This window comes from Dasypus novemcinctus, chromosome 4, assembly GCF_030445035.2.
Source record: "Dasypus novemcinctus isolate mDasNov1 chromosome 4, mDasNov1.1.hap2, whole genome shotgun sequence".
Classification (NCBI taxonomy): domain Eukaryota; kingdom Metazoa; phylum Chordata; class Mammalia; order Cingulata; family Dasypodidae; genus Dasypus; species Dasypus novemcinctus.
The window spans coordinates 79,545,253-79,566,207 of record NC_080676.1 but is presented as its reverse complement, the minus strand read 5'-3'; the positions used below and the strand labels follow the sequence as shown (position 1 = coordinate 79,566,207).

Here is a 20,955-nt window from a genome sequence, read left to right as displayed (position 1 = left end):
ATCCTTTTAGGATATCATTGGATTTGGTTTTCTAATAGTTTGTTAAGAATTTTTGTATCTGTATAAAGGGAATTGGTCTGTAATTTTCTTTCTCTTGGTGTCTTTACCAGGTTTTGTTTCAGAGTAATAGAATAAGTTAGGAAGTATTTCTTCCTCTTAAATTCGTTGAAAGACTTTGAGAAGGTTTGGTGTTAATTCTTCTTTAAATGTTCTTTAAATGTTCGTTGGAATTCTTTAGTGAAGCTATCTGATCCTCGACTTGTCTTTGGTGGAATCTTTTTGATTATTGATTCTATCCCTGTACTTCTTATAGTCTGTTGATTTTTCCAATTTCTTTTTGGTTCAATTTTGGTAATTTATATATTTCTCAGAAATTTTCCACTTTGCTTAGATTATCTAATTTCTTGGTGTACGATTGTTAATAGTCCTGTTTTATAATCTTTTCTTTTTTATTTTTTAAGGCCAATAGTGATATCTCCATTTTAATTTCTGGTTTTAGTGATTTGCATCTTTTTTCTTTTTTTGTTAGTCTAGTTAAAGGTTTATCAATTTTAATGATTTTTTATCAAAGAAATGACTTTATTTTGTTCATTTGCAATTGTTTCTATTCTCTATTCTATTTATCTCTGCTCTAATCTTAATTATTTTCCTCCTCCTGCTAACTTAGGGTTTAATTTGCTCTTCTTTTCTAGTTCTGCAATGTGTTAAGTTAGGTTTTTAATCTGAGACCTTTCTTCTTTATATAGTATAGACATTCATAGCTGTAAATTTTCCTTCCAGCACTACCTTTGCTGCAACTTAAAAGTTTGGGGTATGTTGTGTCTTCATTTTCATTTTACTCTAAGTATTTTCTGATTTATGTTGTAATTTCTTCTTTAACCCACTGGTGTTGTAGCCAGATTTTGTCTAAGTTCTTGGTTAAGCTGCAAGAAATGAATTTCAAGAGCAAGCCGCATTGATGAGGCCAGTAATTTATTAAAGTAGGGAGGGAAGAGAAATGGGAGAAATTAAAGATCATGGGTTCCAGGTAGAGAGGAAAGGGCTGAAGAGTATAAAGATGACCCATTTACAGGCTATAATTCCCCATTACAGGTTATAAATGCCCAGGTTTACTTGCATATTGATCCAAGCAGGGGCAAAGAAGGCCAGAATAGGGCAGGAGCAGGCACAGGGACATGGACAGTTCACTTTCACGCTTGCCTTTTAAACCATTAATTATTCTGCCTCTTTGCTAATAGAAGGGGATAGTTCTGCTGCTTGCTGTTTTGATTGATTACTCCACCCATCAATCCCCTGGGAGGGCCCAATGATAAGATATTCCTGGAGAATATCTGGGGCTTCTCCTGGCTTCCAGAGGAAATCTTGCTCTGAATGGGAGTTCTCATGAGGGTCTTCCAGCAGCTATCTTGGGGGTGTTGATGGTCATATGGGTTTTATTTGCCAGGTTCCAGATCCATTTATTGTTTCTCTATCTAGCCTGCTTCAGTGTTGTTTTAGTTTCCTAGGCTCATTAAAACAATACCATTAAATGATTTGTCTTAAGCAATTGGAATTTATACTCTTACAGTTCGAGTCTGGGAAAATATCTAAATCAAAGTATCACCAAAGCAAAACTTTCTTTCTGTAGACTGGCTGCTGGTGATCCTTTGCTCCTCTGCCACATGGCTAGCCACATGGCAGGGTCTGTGAGTTTCTCCCTTCTCTTCTGGTTTTATTGATTTCAGCTTCTTCTTCCGTGGCTTTCTTCCTCTCTCTCCTCCCTCTTCCTTTACCTCTCCCTCCCTCTCTCTCTTCACTCCATGTATAAAGAACTCCAGTAACAGGATTAAATTTTTTCCTGAATGAGATGGGCCATACCTTAAGTGAAGTAGCTTTATCAATAGATCCTACTTACAGTGGGTTTACACTCAGAAGAATGGATTAAATTTAAGAACATGTTTTTCTGGCATACATACAGCTTCAAACCACCACTGTTGTTTAAGATTGTGAAGCTTAATTTCTACATTTTCATAAAATTTCCTGTTTTCCTTCTGTTTTTAATTTCTGTCCTCATTCCATTGTGGCCAGAGAAGTTACTTTGTATGATTTCAATATTTTTAAATTGAGACTTCTCTTATGCCCAGCATATGGTTTATCCTGAATAATGATCCATGTCTACTTGAAAAAAATGTGTACCGTGATGTTCTTGTGTGAAGCTTTCTCTATGTGCCTGTTAGATCTAGTTGGTTTATAGTGTTATTCATGTCCTCTATTTCTTTGTTACTCTTTTGTCTAGATGTTCTGTCCAGAATTGAAAGTGGTATATTGAAATCTACACCTATTATTTTAGAACTATCTGTTGTATCTTTTCAGTTCTTTCAGTGTTTGCTTCATATATTTTGGGACCCTATTTTAAAGTGCATATATATTATAAATTATTAAACCTTTTGTCATATTTGCCCTTTAATTAATATATAATGTCCTTTTTTATCTTTTGTAACAGATTTTTTTTGTTTGTTTAAAGTATATTTTGTCTGATATTAATATAGCCACCCCAGCTATCTTTTAGTTACTATTTGACAGAAATATTCTTTTACACTGTTCACTTTCAACCTGTTTATATCTTTGGATCTAAGACAGGTCTTTGTAAGTAGCAAGTAGTTGGGTCATATTTCTTATCCATTCTCTGCCCTTTGATTGCAGAGTTTAATCCATTACATTTAAGGTAATCACTGAAAACATATGACTTACTTCTGCTATTTGGCCAATTGTTTGTTTGTTTTTGTTGTTTTTAGTTCTAACCTTTTTTTTGTTGTTGTTCCCCCATTCTTCCGTTACTGCCTTCTTTCTTGTTTAGGTGATCCTTTATAATGAGCCATTTTGATTTATTTCTCATTTCTTTTTTGTAGATATCTTATTAGATAATTTCTTTATGGTTACCATGAAGGTTATTTTTAACATCCTAAACCCATTACATTTTAATTTGTGTTGATACCAAGTAGACTTCGCCTACACATACTGTGTTCCCAATTTCTCTATATCTCCCTTTTATATTGTTGTTTTCACAAATTACATTGCTATCTTAGTTTGCCACAGGGCTGCTCATGTAAAGTACCAGAAACGGATTAGCTCATAATGGGGATTTTATTTGGGGTAAAAGCTAATAGTTCTGAGGTTGTGAAATGTCCAAATCAGAGATGTTTTCTAACCAAAGTCAACTATTAGTGATCCTGGTGTACTGTCATATGGCATTCAGGTACATGGCAGGCCTCTTTCTGTGCCACTTATTCCAGACTCTGGACCTCTCAGCCTCTCTGGGTTTCTCTGCCTTTCTGCAGTTGTAGGAGAGCCTGAGTGCTCTCTCTCACATGGCTGGGTCAAAATGGCAGAGCTCCTTTTTCCTCTGTTTCTATCTGTGTGTCTCTGTTTATATAAGACCTAGCAAGAGGGCACTCAACCTGAGTCATGTCTTACTGGCATAGTCCAATGAAAAGAGTCTCATACCCACAAGGATGGATTAGTTGAAAAGCATAATCTTTTTCTTCTTGGGATTCATAAAAGAACTTAAAACTGTCAAAATCATTATGCTTTGTTTTTCCAATAACAAATGTTATGCCATGTGAGAAATTAATGATGGCATAACAAATGAAAAATGAAACACTATTGGCATTTATATATATATATATATATTTACCTATACTAGAGGTCTTTATTTCTTTATACAGCATTAGATTGTTTTCTAGTTTTCTTTCCTTTTGATATGAATTTTAGCATTTCCTATTAGTCATAGTAATAATCAACTCATCAGCTTTTGTCTGTTCAGAAATATCTTAATTTCTCCCCCATTTTTAAGGACAGTTTTGTTAAGAATATTATTCTTAGATTATTTTTTTCTCTATTTTAACCCTTTAATTATGTTCTTCCACTGCCTCTGGCCTCCATGGTTTCTATTGAGAAATAAAATGCTTATCTTTTTAAAGAGCCTTGTATGTGACCCTTACTTCTCTCACTGATTTTAGGATTCTGTCTTTATACTTGGCATTTGACAACTTGATTATAATGTGTCTCAGTTTAGATCTTTTTGAGTTCACCTTCTTGGCATTCATTGAATATTTTCGATTTGTCTATTTATATCTTTCATCTGATTTGGGAACTTTACAGACATTATTTCTTCTAATATTTTTTTCATTCCTTTTTCTCTCACTTCCCCTTCTATATTGGTATGCTTGATGATGGGTTCCTTGGACTCTGTTCTTTTTTCTCTCTTCTTTTGTCATTCTTCTCCTTAGACTAGACATTTTAAATTTTCTTATCTTCAAATTTACTGATCCTTTTTCCACCACCAATCTGCTGTTGAACCTCTCTATTGAAGTTTTCATTTCATTTATTATAATTTTAGGTTCAAGAATTTCCATTTAGTTCTTCTTTATAATTTTATCTCATTGAATTTATCATTTTGTTGGTGTATTGTTTTCCTGATTATCTTTAGTTCTTTGTCCCTATTTTCCTTTGTTTCATTCATCCTACTTGAGGGATTTGATCTAGATTCTTTAATTAATATTCCCGATGACTGAACTTCCTCTGGAATAGTTTCTGTCAAACTCTTTTATTCCTATGACTTTACCATACTTTCCTGTCTCCTTGTATGTTTTATAATAATTTTGTTGTTGTTGTTTAGAAATGGATATTCTGAATATTATATTGTGGTTGCTCTGAAAATCTAGTTCTACTCTGCAATCCACCAGACCAAGAACATGAAAAGAAAAAGTAAAAAAAAAAAAAAAAGAAGAAAATTAGGGAAAGAAAGAAAAGAATACTAATGAGAGCAGAACACTTGCAAGAAAAAAAGGAGCACTGCCTCTCCAAGTCTCTCATTTTATGTCATTTGGAAGCTGCTGTGGAGGCTGAAACCTAGGCCAGTGTCTGTGCTTGTCCCTCAGGGATCTGACAGATTAAAAAAATACACACACTCACATATATATATATATATAAAGAGAAAAACCACCCAATTAATCAACTGAGGCTGGTGTCTATGAAGGACCCTCTGCCAGACCATAAAACACAAAAAAGAGGAAGAAGAAATCCAGCTGAAAAAATGGTACTCTGTCTCTTTACTTACTGGTAGATGCTGATATAAGAAGCTTCTTCTGCCAAGAGGACAGAAACCTATTCTGTGTAAGCTGTGCAAGCTGCCAGATCAAGAAACACCCACTCACAAAAGAAAGAAAACCAACCAAAAACAGGTTAAGTGGCTCTTTTAGTCCCAGTGGATTGTAGAATGAGGCTAGATATGGCTGTTGCCCAGAGATCCAAAACCAAGGCAACAGTCTATCCAGGGTCCTCAGGGATCTGCCAGACCAAGAAACACTCATACAGAAAATGAAAACCAGCACCAAAAAAAAGTGCATTGCTGTTTATGTTCTGATGGATGCTTATAAAAGATTAGAAGCTGCTGCTGCCAAGAGGGCCAAACTAAAGTCAACACCTATGTTGTTCCCCCAGGGATCCCTTTCTTGGACCTCTACCCCAGCTTCTGGAGGATGAGGTTTCCTCTTCCTGCCATGGGCCCAGCTTGTCACTCCCAGAATCTGGGCTGCATTTCTGCAGCCATGGCTGTCTCCACAGCAGCTGCCACAGAGCTGAGTAATGGGGACTGGTCCCTGGTTCGTACGTTCACTTACAAAAGCTGAACTCTCAGCAGCCTCTTGCTTCTTCTCACACTCCTATGGTTATTCTAGATATTTTCTTGCTTAAGTGAGATTTTCCAAACTTTTTAGACTTGTAAATCTCTTTCCTATAGTCTCACATGCTGTTAACAATTGGTTTTATTGTTTTATCAGTTTCTCTAGTATATAAAACGACTTGATTTGAAGTTTAAATATGTATCTTAATACAGTATTTATGAATATATAAATTTTATTTTAAGGAATATTTCTTATATATTTAATTTTGACATTTTCTTTTTTAGTAAATCGTACATGCTGTTTATTTTAGTTAGTATTTAAAAATATGCAACATTTTTTGTTAAATCCTTTTTAAAGGATTTGGTTATTAAATCAAAACTTCAAAATATAAATATGGGGGTGTGTGTGTGGAGTATATGGGAACCTCATATGTTTTAATGTAACATTTTGTATCATTTATGTATCTTTAAAAAAAGATAATAAAAATAAATATATATTGCCTTCATGACCTGATATTTGGAATGATTGTGTATTTCCTGTTAAAACTACTTGCTGTTTTATTTTTATGATTTTTTTGTGTATCCAGTTATAAAATACTGAGGTAATAATAAGATTTCAGGATACTATGTAGGGATAGGTTATACCATCACTGTATTTTGTGTTTTTTTTAAAGCACTGTTTTTGTTGTTGTTACTGAAAACATTTATGTACTATATAAGAATTTTCATTAGAGGAATACTAATAGTGAATTTTGAGAAAATTACTTTTAGACAAGTCTGTGGGAAATATTATCATTATTTTAACAGCCTATTTTGTCCTTCCTGTTTTTACCAATGACATATTAAATTTAAGAAAATGTAACTACAAATAATGCAGAATCATGTACTAATAAAAATCATTAGCATGGTTAGCAGCATTTAGCTCAATGACTAAGTCTTGAAATGGTCATCTTATAATCACTATCTTTTCTCAAATTCTTCTATTTTAAAAGGAAGAATATATACTTGTTAATTATCTTATTTATTGGTTTTAAAAATAGAATTTGAAACAACTATTTTTAGTTATGTGAATTTCTTGAATACCTTTGTGAACTTCTGAGGGCTCATAAACCACTAGTTTAAAACACTGATTTAAGTCAAAGAGAAACTAGGATTGGATATAGAGAAATTTGAAGCCAAATTTGTGGCCATATTTTTACAAGTGCATAGGACTAACTGGCATATATTTTCTTCATTAAACTTATCACATTTCATCTTATTATTTTCATTCCATTTTTCTTTTGCTCCAATTTGTCACTTATTTTTATATTGTATCATATTTATTTGCTTACTCCATTCCTCTGTGATATAAGTCAGAATTTATTGGTAAATGTTTATATTGAAGCCGTTTATTTGCCAATTTTAAAATTTAGGAAATATATTCATTCAGATCCTAGAAAAACTGGTATTCTAAATGAAGTTGTATTATATGGTATGGTATTACTTTATGTATTTTATCATTAAACTTTATTTGAAGCAAATTCTAATTAATGTTAGAATTAAGAAAATGATTGTTCTAATGTTTTCCAGCTGCTAATAGGTTATGAAAATGGTACTGTAGTACTTTGGGACTTGAAATCTAAAAGAGCAGAACTGAGAGTTTATTATGATGAGGTAAGTGATTTCTACTGAAATATTTGAAAAGGGTCTTGTGACTTTGTGCTTGTTTTCTACCTTTAAGCTTTGTAATTTACCAATATTTTTATCATTGGATAACTGCCTTGTTCTGACCCATGCCTCAGACTCTCTTTTGGTATTTGTACAAGTTCCAACTCTGGGTTATTCTCCTGACTGGGAATTCTACCCTCATTGCTTATTTCTGGGCCCATCTTGAATCTTACATACTTTTGTGCCTGTATCCTATGCTGTATCTCCAACTTTGTTTCAACTCATTTTTCTTCTTCTAGTTACTGTGCTATGCCTTGCCTCACTTCCTTAATGTCTCTAAAGACACTATTCCATACCTTCCTTACAATATTTGTTTTCTGTGGCGAAAAGGTTGGGTGATCAGGTTGAAAGCCTTATCTTTCATTTGCCTTCTTAGAATAAAGAGCTATTTTGTAAATGGTAATTCCCAATAATGACTCCGATTATTTTTCACCAATTGTGATTAAATTACCTATGGTCAGTGAAAAATAACCTGGCAAATGACTTCATACAATTATGTTCTTTAGAAAGAATTTACAGGACATCTTGAATCACAAGGAAAGAAGCTAATAGGGAGCTAAGCCAGGATTTTCCTTTGGTTAAATACATAAAATATAATGATGGGGAATGGAGGTTGCTTCCTCTCTCAAGACTACCATCTAGATAAGAGTCCAAATACCATCTGAGTGTTTAATCAGGTGGAAATAGAGCAGACCATCTGAAAATCCAGAGGGTAACACTGAATAAACAGATTTTCCTATAGCTTCCAGTCTTAGAAAGTGAGCAAAACGAATTTTTTGCAATGAAATATTTAAATAAGGACTAGCAATGGTTTAAAGTAGTTATTAGAGTACCACATTGTACCTACTTCATACTTGGAAATTATTTTAAATATTGATTTTGTATGTATGTAAGTTTATCATCTATCTACTTTATGTATAATTTTGTCCTATCACTTTAATAGAAATTGTTATATACTTCATTTTACCGCCAAATTTAAAAAATTTTCCTCAGCACTTTACCTTTCATATCTAGAAACCATTTATAATACTTATGATATGGTTTCTTATACTCACCAGTGATCTCCTCATTTCTCTACACAGTCACCCCTTTATGGTTTTTTAATTCCTCACTTATCTGCAGGTTCTTAAAATTCTTCTTGTCTGTCTCTTTCATTCCTTCTTGTTCATCCCTTCTTTCTCCATTACTGATTCTTTTCTTAGCTCTTCTTTATAGATATTCTTCAAGGTTCTATGTATTCACCTGAATTACATTTATATTCTTGTCCTCTCCCATCATTTCAAATATTACCTTTATGCTAATAAATTTAAAATCCATGTATTTGTGGCCCTTACCCTTCTCCTGAGCTCTAGATCTAAATATCTAACATCTATTAGATAAGTCCAGTGGAATTTAATTTATGTTTAAAGACCTGGACCTCCTTTTATGCTCTCTTTTTCAGGTTTTAAATTTTGATTAGTTAATTTAGCTTTGATCCCTTAAAGTCGTATTTGACTCTTTCTTTTTCATACATTGTATTCAATTGGTTTTGCATTCTTTTTTATTCTGTCTTTATACTTTCTCTCCTCTCTTTTTTCTTTCATACTCCCAGTGTCCTAGTTTAGGCTGTTATGACATCTTAGGTTTTCAGTATATCCTTCACTACCAAGACTTTTGTTTTAAGACATAGTCACATATGTAATTCTCACCTGAGATCCTTTGACTCCCCATTGTCAACAATACAGAGTCCATATCCCTTGACATGAGATTTAAGGCCCTAGTACTATCTTTCCTTTTTGTTTAATTTACTGCATCCTTTTGCACACTCCTACACTTCAGATATTTTACTCATTATCTCCTAAACACAGCACTTATTTCCCACCTCCAAACCTTTGTTCCTGCTAATTCCTTATCATGAACTCCTTTCTTTTCCTGTAAATCAAAATACTATTAGTTCTTTAGCCACTTTAAAGCTATTTAGAATATCAAACTAGCCCCAAGATGGACTGAGAGTTTTGTTTTACAAATAAAATATTATTTTCAGATATAACCATATGAATTTTTTACTTTCACATTTAATGTGAAACTTTTGTTTCATTGTATCAATACTCCTTAAATAATCTCTCACAGAGAAATCCCTCAGAGTTTGGCATGAGGAAAATCTTTTAATTACTTGAATTGCTGTATTTCCCTTTTTTTTTTTTTCTTTTCAGATTACTACCCAACTTTGTTTGTTTCCTTTTTCTTTTTTGTTTTCAAGAAACTAAATCACAGTCCCTAAGCTGACCAAACAGGCTAATGATTATGTTTATCTTCCAAATTTGTTTTCTGTCTCTTTAAAACTAAAGTTAGTTGTATTTGTTTGCTTTTTCCGCCAATAAACCTACTAAGCCCTTTTTTTTTATTTTTAAAGAAAGGATTGGTGTATAATTAAATAAATAGAAACAGAATATTTCTCTCAGGTTCAATGTAAACTGTCAACTCTTAAAATGTACTTGTAGGTAACATTTTGTGTAATCTATGTATCTTTAAAAAATAAATTAAAAATATATTTTTAAAATGTATTAGCAGACATTCTCTTCAAATAATAAAAAATTGGTTTTACATATTCACTCTTCAGTTCAGTAATCATATGTATATATGGTACTTACTTATTTGTCCTTGTGTTACTGCCATTATTTATATATTTACCTTCTCCTGTAGGTTGAAATTAAACAGGATAGGGTTGGGGACCTTTTCTCTGCCCCTCTCCTACATTGGTGGGAAAGAAGTTTGGGAGAACTTGGTAAATTGACTGAGGTTCTTCAAAGTTAACATGTAGGAAAGGCAAGAAGTGACATTTCTCTTGAACCACCTACAGAAGGGAGAAGAAGTAAGTGGAAGAGGAGACGAAGAAGAGTATATTTTTCCTTTAACTTCCCTTGCTGGACCTGGCACAAATGAAGTTTCTGCCCAGTAATAGAGGCCAGGGTGAGAGAAAACACAAGTTTCCAGGGTTTCCATTTAATCAAATCTTACTTATCTTTTGAGGCATAGCTCACATCCTATTTCCTTAATGGTATATTTAATAATTATTCTAGCCATCAGTTTTCTGTAACGCTAATAAAACTTATCATTTGAAAGTTTTGATCCTTAGTTATATATTTCATTTTTATCAGTCTTCTCTCTCTCACTGATTTTTAAGTTCCATTAAAGAAAGGATCATATTGTTTATATCTGGTCATTTTTTATGTTTACTAGAGCTTCAATCACTGTTTAACATATTATCCAAGTTCCATATATATTAATACTCGATTAATTTAGAAAGAATACCAAGGGTGTGGAAATATGTGATGACATTAATTATTCATTCATTCAATAGATATTTATTGAGTACCTACTTTATGCAAGTCACTATTGTGGCACTGGGACTACAATTGTTTGGGGGAATGAAATAATTACTTTTGAATCCCATCTAATTCACAATGACAGAGTGAACTTGAAAATATATTTGAAAAACTTCCTGCTTTAAGTTGATTTAAACAGTAATATGTTAAAGGCAATATAGTGCAATGATTTAAAATATGGGTTTTATGCTTAGATTTGGCTTTGAGTTGTGAGACTTGATCACATTTCACAATCTCTCTAAACTTATTTTACCATGTGCAAACTGGAAAAATAATCCCTATGTTATAGTAGTAAATGATATAATGTACATAATGTGCTTTCCATAGGATCTGGCGTATAGTAAGCCCTCAGTAGCTCATGTTTAAAAAAAATTTTTTATTAACTACTTTAAGTAGAAATAGTTACCAGAAATTATCTTCTAATAACCTTGCCTTTACTTCTGTGTAAATAATTTTTCTAGGAAGCATCATAGGACACAAAAAAGGCATAGTCTTTTTCAATCAAAAGTTCTGTGTTTAAAAGTTCTGTTTTCTCTCTGCTATTTATAGCTATGTGATATTAGGGAATTTATTTAACTTTTCTTTATCTCAGTGATGAGTTTTGTAGCCTTTAATGAAAGTGTAGAGTACTGAAGCCTAATGGTTAGAAAAACATGTTATAATGTCCACATAGAAGAGGTGGCATTGGATTGGGAAAAGTGGACATAATGGACAAAGGGTATGGGGAAAGGCAGGAAGAGATGAGAGGTGGAGGCGTCTTCGGGACATGGAGCTGCCCTGGATGGTGCTTCAGAGGTAATCACCGGACATTGTAAATCCTCACAGGGCCCACTTGATGGAATAGAGGAGAGTATGGGCCATGATGTGAACCAATGTATATGAGGTGCAGAGGTGCCCAAAGATGTACTTACCAAATCCAATGGATGTGTCATGATGATGGGAACGAGTGTTGTTGGGGGGGGGAAAGGGGGGGTGGGGGGGTGGGGTTGAATGGGACCTCACATATATATTTTTAATGTAATATTATTACTAAGTCAATAAAAAATAAAAAAATTAAATAAAAAAAAGAAAAGAAAAACATGTTATACATTTCTTAAGTATTAATACTGTAGTTTTTATGTTAGAATATTTTTTCCTTTGAATATAGAATGATATAATGTATCTACTTTTCTCCCCTCTACTTTTAATTGTTATTTTATTAGGCTATTCATTCAATTGATTGGCATCATGAGGGAAAACAGTTCATGTGCAGCCATTCAGATGGTAGCTTGACTTTATGGAACCTGAAAAGTCCAAGTCGCCCTTTCCAGACCACAGTTCCACATGGTAAGATGTATGCTTTCAAAAGTAATAAACAAAAACAAAAAGAGGAGGAAAAAAGCAAAGGAAAAAAACGTAATAAAGACTGGATATACAGTGCCTTGAATTGAAGTAGGAGAGGTGGGATCAGTGTGTTTAGAAGAAAGATAACAGGATGTGGCTTTTTGGTTCTAAATATATCCTTATACCACTTTCAGACCTCCACATATGCCCCCAAATTTCTACACTTTCCTTCTTCCTGTCCATCTACTTTCCTACACTGTAAGTTGTACTTACTATATAGAGGCCTTGCAACCAAAAATGGGTAGTGGATGTTTGATGTGTCAGAAGCAGAAGAGCTAATATAGGAAATTCGGTCAGTTTTAGGAGTTGAATAGCAAATGAAATAATGGCACTATATGGGTCTTACTTTCAGACTTAATTCCTCTACTGTTTTATAGTCTGTTGTTTTCTAGACTCTCCCATTTATTTTCATTTCCAAATTGATTCCACTAAATTATGAGAAGTGTGGTTTCTTTGTAGTTATAATTATTTTATTATCTTCAGTATTTAAAAGGGAGTTTTAAGATTTTTGCTGGATCTGTCTACTTAATTGGGCAGAATAAAAAATTCAAATGTATGAATATCTATAATTCAGATGCCCAAATTATTTCAGAGAATATTGGTTATTATCTAAGTTCCATGTTTACCTAATACCATAGGATCCTTGTAAGAATAGAGAAGTCAAAACTAACAGTTAATTAAACACCTTATATTTTGTAGTTTCTGAGTTGTTATGGTGTCACATTTAGGAAATAGTGGTGTATTTTCTTTATGTATAATCCATAGAGCACATACTTTCTTAGAATCATACCATCTCATGTTGATCTGCCATTTCTTATATCACAGTTGCAAATTCCATCTACAAAAGATTAAACTGCAGATGATTAAATTATTACAACATTTAGCCTACATACTTTACTTAGAAATTACTTTACATTTAGATGCTTACTTCGAGATTGGATTTATAGAAACCTGGGATACATAATTGGAATGTATGTCATTCATTATTAACTATTTACTTCTACATATGCCTTTTATATGTAAAAGTATAATATAAATTCATAAATTTTCTATTTACTTTTATTCTTCTTAGAAATAAAACTTCAATGAAAGTTCTTTTTAGCTTGATTGGGCATTTGGTACCTTCATTTGCTTTACCACATCCATTATTTGTTTTATCAGTTTGGATTGCTTTCTGTGATCCTGTCCTCCTGTTGAAAGAAATAAGGTTTTCTTCATAAGTTGTTGAAAACATCAGCATCGGTGTCCCTAATAACATAAATCAGATTAAAATTTGGGTGCCATAATTAATTAAGTGCTAGTAATTTTGAGGACAGGGGTATCCATTGTCATATCTATCTACTTCTTTCAGTTTATTTTGTTCCCTGTCTTCTTGAGTTGGACAATGAAATAGTTTTCAACATTTTTCTTTTCTAAAATTAAAATTTTCTCTAAGTACCACTTTAGCTGTATCCTATAAGTTGTGATATGTAATATTTTATTAATATTCAGTAGCCATTTTAAAAATTCTTATGGTTTTCCTTTGATTTATTTAGATACATGTTTTTGAACTTCAAATATGCTTTTTATTATATTTTTAAAGTTGTTATCAGAGAATATAACATGATATTAGTTGTATAAAATTTACTTCAGTAAACCTCATTTTGCTTATAAGTAGTGCTTAGTCAATTACCATAAATTTCCTAGTGTACATGAGAAGAATGTAAATTTCCTAACTTGCATAAAGGTCAAACTTGAAACTTTCAGATGTTTGCTAAGTTTTTGTTGTGTGATTTTTTCAGTTATGAGAGAGGTGAATTAAAATCTCTTTTTTAGTGGATTTTCCTTGTAATTCTGTTCACATCTGCTTTGTATAATTTAAAAAGCAAATACCTCAAGATGGGTGATAGTGTTAATCACATTCCTTTTATTTTTATTGATATTTGTCTGACACTATCAGTTGCTGAGAGAGTGGTATTAAAATTTCTTACCTCAATTGTAGAATTATCTATTTCTCAACTGAATTCTGTTCATTTTTCCATCATGTATTTTGAGACTCTATTATTAAGCATCCACACATTTGTGATTGCTATTCTTCTTGATAACTTGATCCTTTAATTATTATGACATTTTCAACCTTGTCTCTGGTAATACTGTTTGTCTTGAAGTATGTTTTACCTGATGATAATATTTTCACTCCAGCCTTCTTTTGCTTAGTTTTCATGGTATAACCTTCTACATCCATTTACACTCAACTTATTTGTGCCTTTATATTTAAAATATGTTTTGGGTAGAAAATTTACAGTACAGTCTTTTTTATTCAGTCTTAAATCTTTTACTGGAATGGTTTAGTCCATTAATATTAAATGTAATGATTAATAGGGTTGGATTTAGGTCTACCGCTTTATTATTTGTTTAGTATTCATCCCATTATTTTTGCTCCTCTTTTTTTCGTTTTCTGCCTTACTTTGGATTATTTGAATACTTTTATTAGAATTACATTTTAATTTACATATTGGCTATTTAATTTCATATATTTTAATGGGTTGCCCTAGGGATTACAATGTATTTCCCTAACTGTACACAGTCTTTTAGAACAATTACTGTAACACTTCATATAAAATAAAGAAATCTTTAAACCAAATAGGTACATTTACCTTCACCACTGTTTTTTTTCACAATAGTTACTTTATAATTTACATCTGCATACATTGTAAACCCCACAAAACAGTGTTATTATGTTTTCTTTAAGTAATCATAGTTTGTTCTTTAGGAGAAAAATAATCTTTTGTATTTTCTCTGATATTTATAATTTTCTATGCTCTTCATTTGTTCTTGAAGATAGAAGAACATTATTTAGCATTTCTTGTAGTGCAGATCTGGTGGAAATGAATTCTCTTAGCTTTCTTTTATCTAAAAATTACTTCCTTGCTCTCATTCTTGAAGGACATTTTTCCTGGATTTAGAATTCTGGGTTGACAGTTTTTGTTTTTGTTTTTTTTTTGTTGTTTTTTTTTAAGTGCTGAACACTTGACTGTCTCTTTATTTACTCCATGGTTTCTGAACAATAAATCTGTGGATATTTGAATTGTGGCTCCTCTCTATATAAAGTCACATTTTTCTCTGATGCTTGCAAAATTTTCTCTGTACATTTGAATTTTAGCAATTTGACCATGATACGCCTAGGCTTAGTTTCTTTGAATTTAGCCTGCTTAATGTTCTACTGAGATTTTAAATCTACAAATTTATGTCTTTTACTAAATTTGGGAAGTTTTCAGGCATTATTTCTTCAAATATATTTTTCTGCTCTATTGTCTCTCATTCTGTCTTTCCTGGACAACAGTTTCCTGTCTATCAGAATTTTTGGTATTGTCTCACATATTTCTGACCCTCTGTTTGTTTTTTGTCAAAATTTTTTCTCTCCAGATTTTCAAATCCGATAACCCTATTGATCTATCATCAATTTTACTGTTCCATTCCTCTGTCATCTCTATTCTGCTATTAAGTCCATAAGCTATATTTTTATTTAAGACATATTTTCCATTTGTTATTTTTAATATTTTCTATTTCTCTGTTGAGATTTCCTCTTTTCATTGATTATGAGTATATTTTCCTTTACCTCTTGAAGCATAGTTACAATAGCTATTTTAAGTTCTTGTGTGGTAATATCAACATCTGTTTCACCTTAGAGTTGGCCTCCATTCATAAGAGGCTTTGTTCATATGCCTAGCAATTTGGATTGTATCTTGAATATTGTGGATATTTTGTGTGTCTGTTATAGAATGTTTTACACACACACACACACACACACACACACTGTTGTTTTTCCTAAACTGGGAAGCCAAATCTAAAAGTATGTCATTTTTTTTGGCAAACCAAAATTTTCTTTTCTGGATTGAAACTCAGAATCATAGACAATGGTGTGATAAGAGGAAAGTGGCCACAGCTAATGAGGCTGGATCAGCACTGTTTCATTTGAGATATGCACTATGATGGTAATGCCCCTTTTGTTGCTTGTTTCTTCTGGTTCTGGAGACACTGATTTTCTATTGAGTAAGTCTTAATAGTTTCAAATATCGTATGTACTCAGTCACAATGCCCTCATCTGAACACACATGTATATACATGCATATGCTAGCACAGGCATGCACACACACACACAAACAGCACATACTTACATACATTATCTCAAACCAAATCTTATCAAAATATGTAATAGTAAAATGGTTGTATTCCCATTACACAGAAACAGAACAGGGATGTCACAATCATCACTGTTTTTTAACATTTTCCTTGACATATCAGCCAATGCAATTAGACTTTTAAAAGAAGTATGTTGTAGCAGTTTGAGGTTATTTTATGAATCCCAAAAAGAAAAAGATTATGTTTGTAAACTAATCTAGTCCTCTGGGTGTGATACCCTTTGATTGCATTAAATTCAGCTGAGGGGTCTTTGATTAAATTATTTGATAAGATTGCTTTTGGCTTTTGATTTTACTAGTCAGTGGGTGTGACTCAGGTTGAATCCCTGCCCCCTTGCTGGGTCTGATATAAATAGACATCCACAGGGACAGACAGACACAAGAAGACTCATGGGAAGAGAGAGTTCTGTCTTTTTTGATCCAGCCATGTGAGAGAAAGAAGGCTCAAACAGGTGAAGCCTTAGGAAGAGATGAGTCATTTTGCCTGATAGCTTATAGCTGAGACGGGAGAACAGCCAAGACTGATAGAGGAAGCTCTATGCCAGCCTGCAGCTGAAATTGGGAAGAAGCAGAGTCACAGGGCCTCAAAAGGAAGAAGTCCAGAGGAAAAGGCAGAGACCAGCCAGAGATAAGTTACCGTCTTGCTCCAACAGGTGGCAATTGACTTTGGTGAGAAATCAGCCTTGAATTGGACTTTTTATGGCCTTTTAAGTGTAGGCTTTTGTCCCAAATAAATAGCCCTTATAAAAGCCAGCAGATTTCTGGTATTTTGCATCGGCAGGCCTTTGTCAGACTAATACATATATTTGAAAACCACTTTTGTCATTACCAAAAAGAGACATCTTTATTTAAAAAATAATAAAAACCCTGAACAACCAGCAAGATGGTGGCAGAGTAAGGAGCTCGTAGAGTTGGCTTCTGCTACAAGGGCAGTTAGTAAATACCCAGAGCTATCTGGAGCTAGCTGAAGCACCTGTTTGGGAGCTCCAGGAGATCATAAGAGCATCCTGCAACATCCTTGAAGGAATGGAAGGAGGAGACTGCCCATCTGCAGAGAAGATTCATGAGTAGGGTGCTCCATGCCATGGAGGCCGGTGCCCATCCTCCACTGGATGTGCAAGCTGCCACAGGAGCTGTTTCGCGGCTGAAATTGAAACTTCCTCTTCCCAAAAATCGGGGAGGAAGGAATAACTAGGCACCAACTTCAGCTATTGATGAGTAAATTCAGTGGGCTAAAGTATAATCTTGAGAACAGCTAAAGTTTGAACCTGTCCAAGTCAGAAAGAGGCTGGTAGCCGCCATCTTAACTCTGCACCTGGCACAAGGTTAAGCAGGGCATATTGAAAATCACAGTGCTGGTAGAGACCAGCTTCTTTCCATCCAGATCACATTGCAGCTCTAGCATAAGCCCCAGCCCCACCTCTGGCAGGGAGGGAACTAGGGGGACCTGTGCCACCCTCTCTGAGAAATTACCAGCCAAGCCATGGAGGCCAGTAATCATCCTACTTTGGCAGCACAGGCTGCCCCAGGAGCTATTCTGTGGCTGGAATTTGAAGCTCCATTTCCCAGGAACGGGGGAGGAGGAGACAGTTGGCCAGCGATTTCAGCTACTGATTGGTGGATTTTGCTGGCTAGAATATAGCCCTAAGAACAGCTAAAATTTGAACTTGTCCAGGTCAGAAAGAGGCTGGTAGCCATTTGTCTCTGCCCCCAGCATGAAGGGAAGCCGACTGATCAAATTTCTTTCACCCAGAAGGGCCTGCAGCCCCAGCCTAGGTGTAAGCCCTACCTCTTGCAGGGAGGAGGCTGGCGGGCGCTCCACCAGCCTATCCAGATAATATCAGGTACATTTGGCTGGCACAGACTGAATAACTGGAAGTCTACTGGGGCAATTGCAGTCACCTTGGACCCGTACTGCTTAGATTGCTGCCCAAACCTGCTACTCCATCCCTGCCCCAGAAAGGGGAGGAAGGGATGTGAAGCTTCATCAGTCTCTCTAGGCAACTAGAGTCTAGGCTTGCATGACTTGGATTATTCCACACAGCTGTGACTCTGCCACTACCCCTGGCAAAGGAGAAAGTTGGGAGAAGCTTCATCAGTCCCTGGGGTAATGAGGGCAGCTTGAGCCTCCATGCTTATAGTGCCACCTACACCCTTGGCTCCGACTACACAACCAGCAAGGGAGAAAGTGCAGGAAGCCCTAAACTAAAGAGAAAAACTGTACCCAGAATAAATACTCTAGTAAACCAGGTGCCAAGACACCAAAAAAAAAAAAAAAAAAATTACAATCCACGCCAAGAAACAGGAAGATATGGCTCATTTAAAGGAATAAGATAAACCTCTAGATGACCTAAAGGAGTTGAGACAGCTAATCACAGATGATCAAACAAATCTCCTTAATAAATTCAATGAGATGGCTAAAGAGATTAAGGATATTAAGAAGACATTGGATGAGCACAAAGAAGAATTTGAAAGTATACGTAGAATAATAGCAGCTCTTATGGAAATTAAAGGTTTAATAAATGAAATTTAAAAAACATTGGAATCATATAATAGCAGATTTGAAGAGGCAGAAGAAAGGATTGGTGAGCTTGAAGAAATGGCCTCTGAAAGTGAACATAGAAAAGAACAGATGAAGAAAAGAATGGAAAAAATTGAACAAAGTTTCAGGGAACTAAATGACAGCAAAAGATGTGCAAACATACATGTCTTGGGTGTCCCAGAAGGAGAAGAGAAGGGAAAAGGGGCAGAAGGAATATGTGAAGAAATAATGGTAGAAAATTTTCCAACCTTAGTGAACGACATAGATATCCATGTCCAAGAAGCACAATGTACTCCCATCTGAAAAAATCTGAATAGACCAACTCTGAGACACATAGTAATCAGAATGTCAAATGCCAGAGACAAAGAGAGAATTCTGAGAACAGCAAGAGAAAAACAATGCATAAAATATAAGGGATATCTAATAAGATTAAGTGCTGATTTCTCACCAGAAACCATGGAGGCAAGAGGAGAGTGGTATGATATATTTAATATACTATAAGAGAAAAACTTCCAGCCAAGAATCTTATATCCAGCAAGATTGTCTTTCAAAAATGCAGGCGAGTTTAGAATATTCACAGATAAACAGAAACAGAGAGTTTGTAACAAAGAGACCAGATTTTCAGGAAATTCTAAAGCATGTGCTAGAGTCTGAAAAGAAAAGAAAGGAGAGAGAGGCCTAGAAGAGAGACTAGACATGACTGTTCTATCAATAAAAGTAAGTAAAAATATCAAAAGAATGGTGAAAATAAAATATGACAGATAAAACTCATAGTCAGGAATAAACTTAACTAATGATGTAAAGCACTTGTGTTCATGAAATTGCACCTCAATGTTAAAAGAAATTTAAAAAGGCCTAAATAACTGAGAGAACATTCCATGCTCACAGATTGGAAGCCTAAACATCATTAAGATGTCAATTCTACTCAAATTGATATACAGATTCAATACAATCCCAATAAACATCCATCAGCATTTTTTTAAAAATTGAAAACACGATTATCAAATTTATTTGGAAGGGTAAGTGGTCCTAAATAGCCAGAAACATCTTAAAAAAGAAGAGAGAACTCTCCTCTGTAGACTTTAAAGTATATTACCTAGCTATAGTGGTAAAAACAGCATGGCACTGGCATAAAGACAGACACATAGACCAATGGAACCAAACTAATGGTTCAGAAACAGACCCTTACATGTATGGTCAAGTGATTTTTGACTAGCCTGTCAAAACAGTCTAGTCTAGGGCAGAACAGTCCATTCAACAAGTGGTGCTGAAAGAATTGGCTATCCATAGCAAAAAGAAGGAAAGAGCACCCTATCCTACACCTTATCCAAAAATTAACTCAAAATGGATCAAAAACCTAAAAATAAAAGCAAGAACCATAAAGCATCTAGAGGAAAATGTAGAATGATATCTTCAGGACCTGGTGGTAGGTAGTGGATTCTTAAAGGAGATAAGAGGAGGACGGAGATGAACTACTGATGTTTAATATATGTAGAAGTTTTAATTAACTTTATTGTAAAAGTGTGGAAACGTATAGGTTATGGTAACACATAGTAACAGCTAGTTTATAAATGGGAATGTGGCTGAAAATGGTAGTCTAGGGATGTAAATGCCAACTGACAGAATGCTAGAGAAAAATCTAGGAACTGAATAGCACAGTAAACCCAGAAGTGGATGAGAATTGTAGTTGACGGTACAGATGCAAGAGTGTCCTTTGAGAGAGAGAGCAAATGTACATCACTACTGCAGGGTGGTGGGAATGTGGAGAAGCATGGGAAAATACAACTGGAGTGACCTATGGACTGTGGTTAGCAGTGATAATATAATATTCTTGCATCTATGTCAAAGATATACTGTGTTGAAAGTGGGGCAGTATGGAAAATGTGTGCCAAATATACACTATGGACGTGGTAACAATCAGATGATATTAATTATTTTGTAACAAATGTTCTGCCACCATGTGGTGTGTTGATAGAAGGGTGTTGTTTCAGAATTCTGCAGATGTGCATGATTGTTTTATAGATTTACAACTTCTGTAATAAAAAACATATTTAAAAATTAGTAAGAGGGTGGGTTGGGGAAAAACACACCAAATGTCAGATAAGGACTATGATT

At 34.2% G+C, this 20,955-nt stretch overlaps 1 protein-coding gene across 21 annotated transcripts in view; it reads left to right on the top strand.

Annotated features, from left to right (window-relative positions):
• The window catches only part of STXBP5L (syntaxin binding protein 5L), a 441,734-nt gene that overhangs the window by 221,211 nt on the left and 199,568 nt on the right, over positions 1 to 20,955 (top strand). For all 21 annotated transcript variants that reach the window (XR_011648662.1, XR_011648664.1, XR_011648663.1 and 18 more), the window contains exons 8-9: positions 7,232 to 7,315; positions 11,937 to 12,060. Coding sequence is in view for 18 of the 21 variants with exons in the window: in XM_071214767.1 (XP_071070868.1) it covers positions 7,232 to 7,315; positions 11,937 to 12,060 (208 nt within the window). In the remaining 3 variants the exon portion in view is untranslated. The remainder of the gene's footprint in view (positions 1 to 7,231; positions 7,316 to 11,936; positions 12,061 to 20,955) is intronic.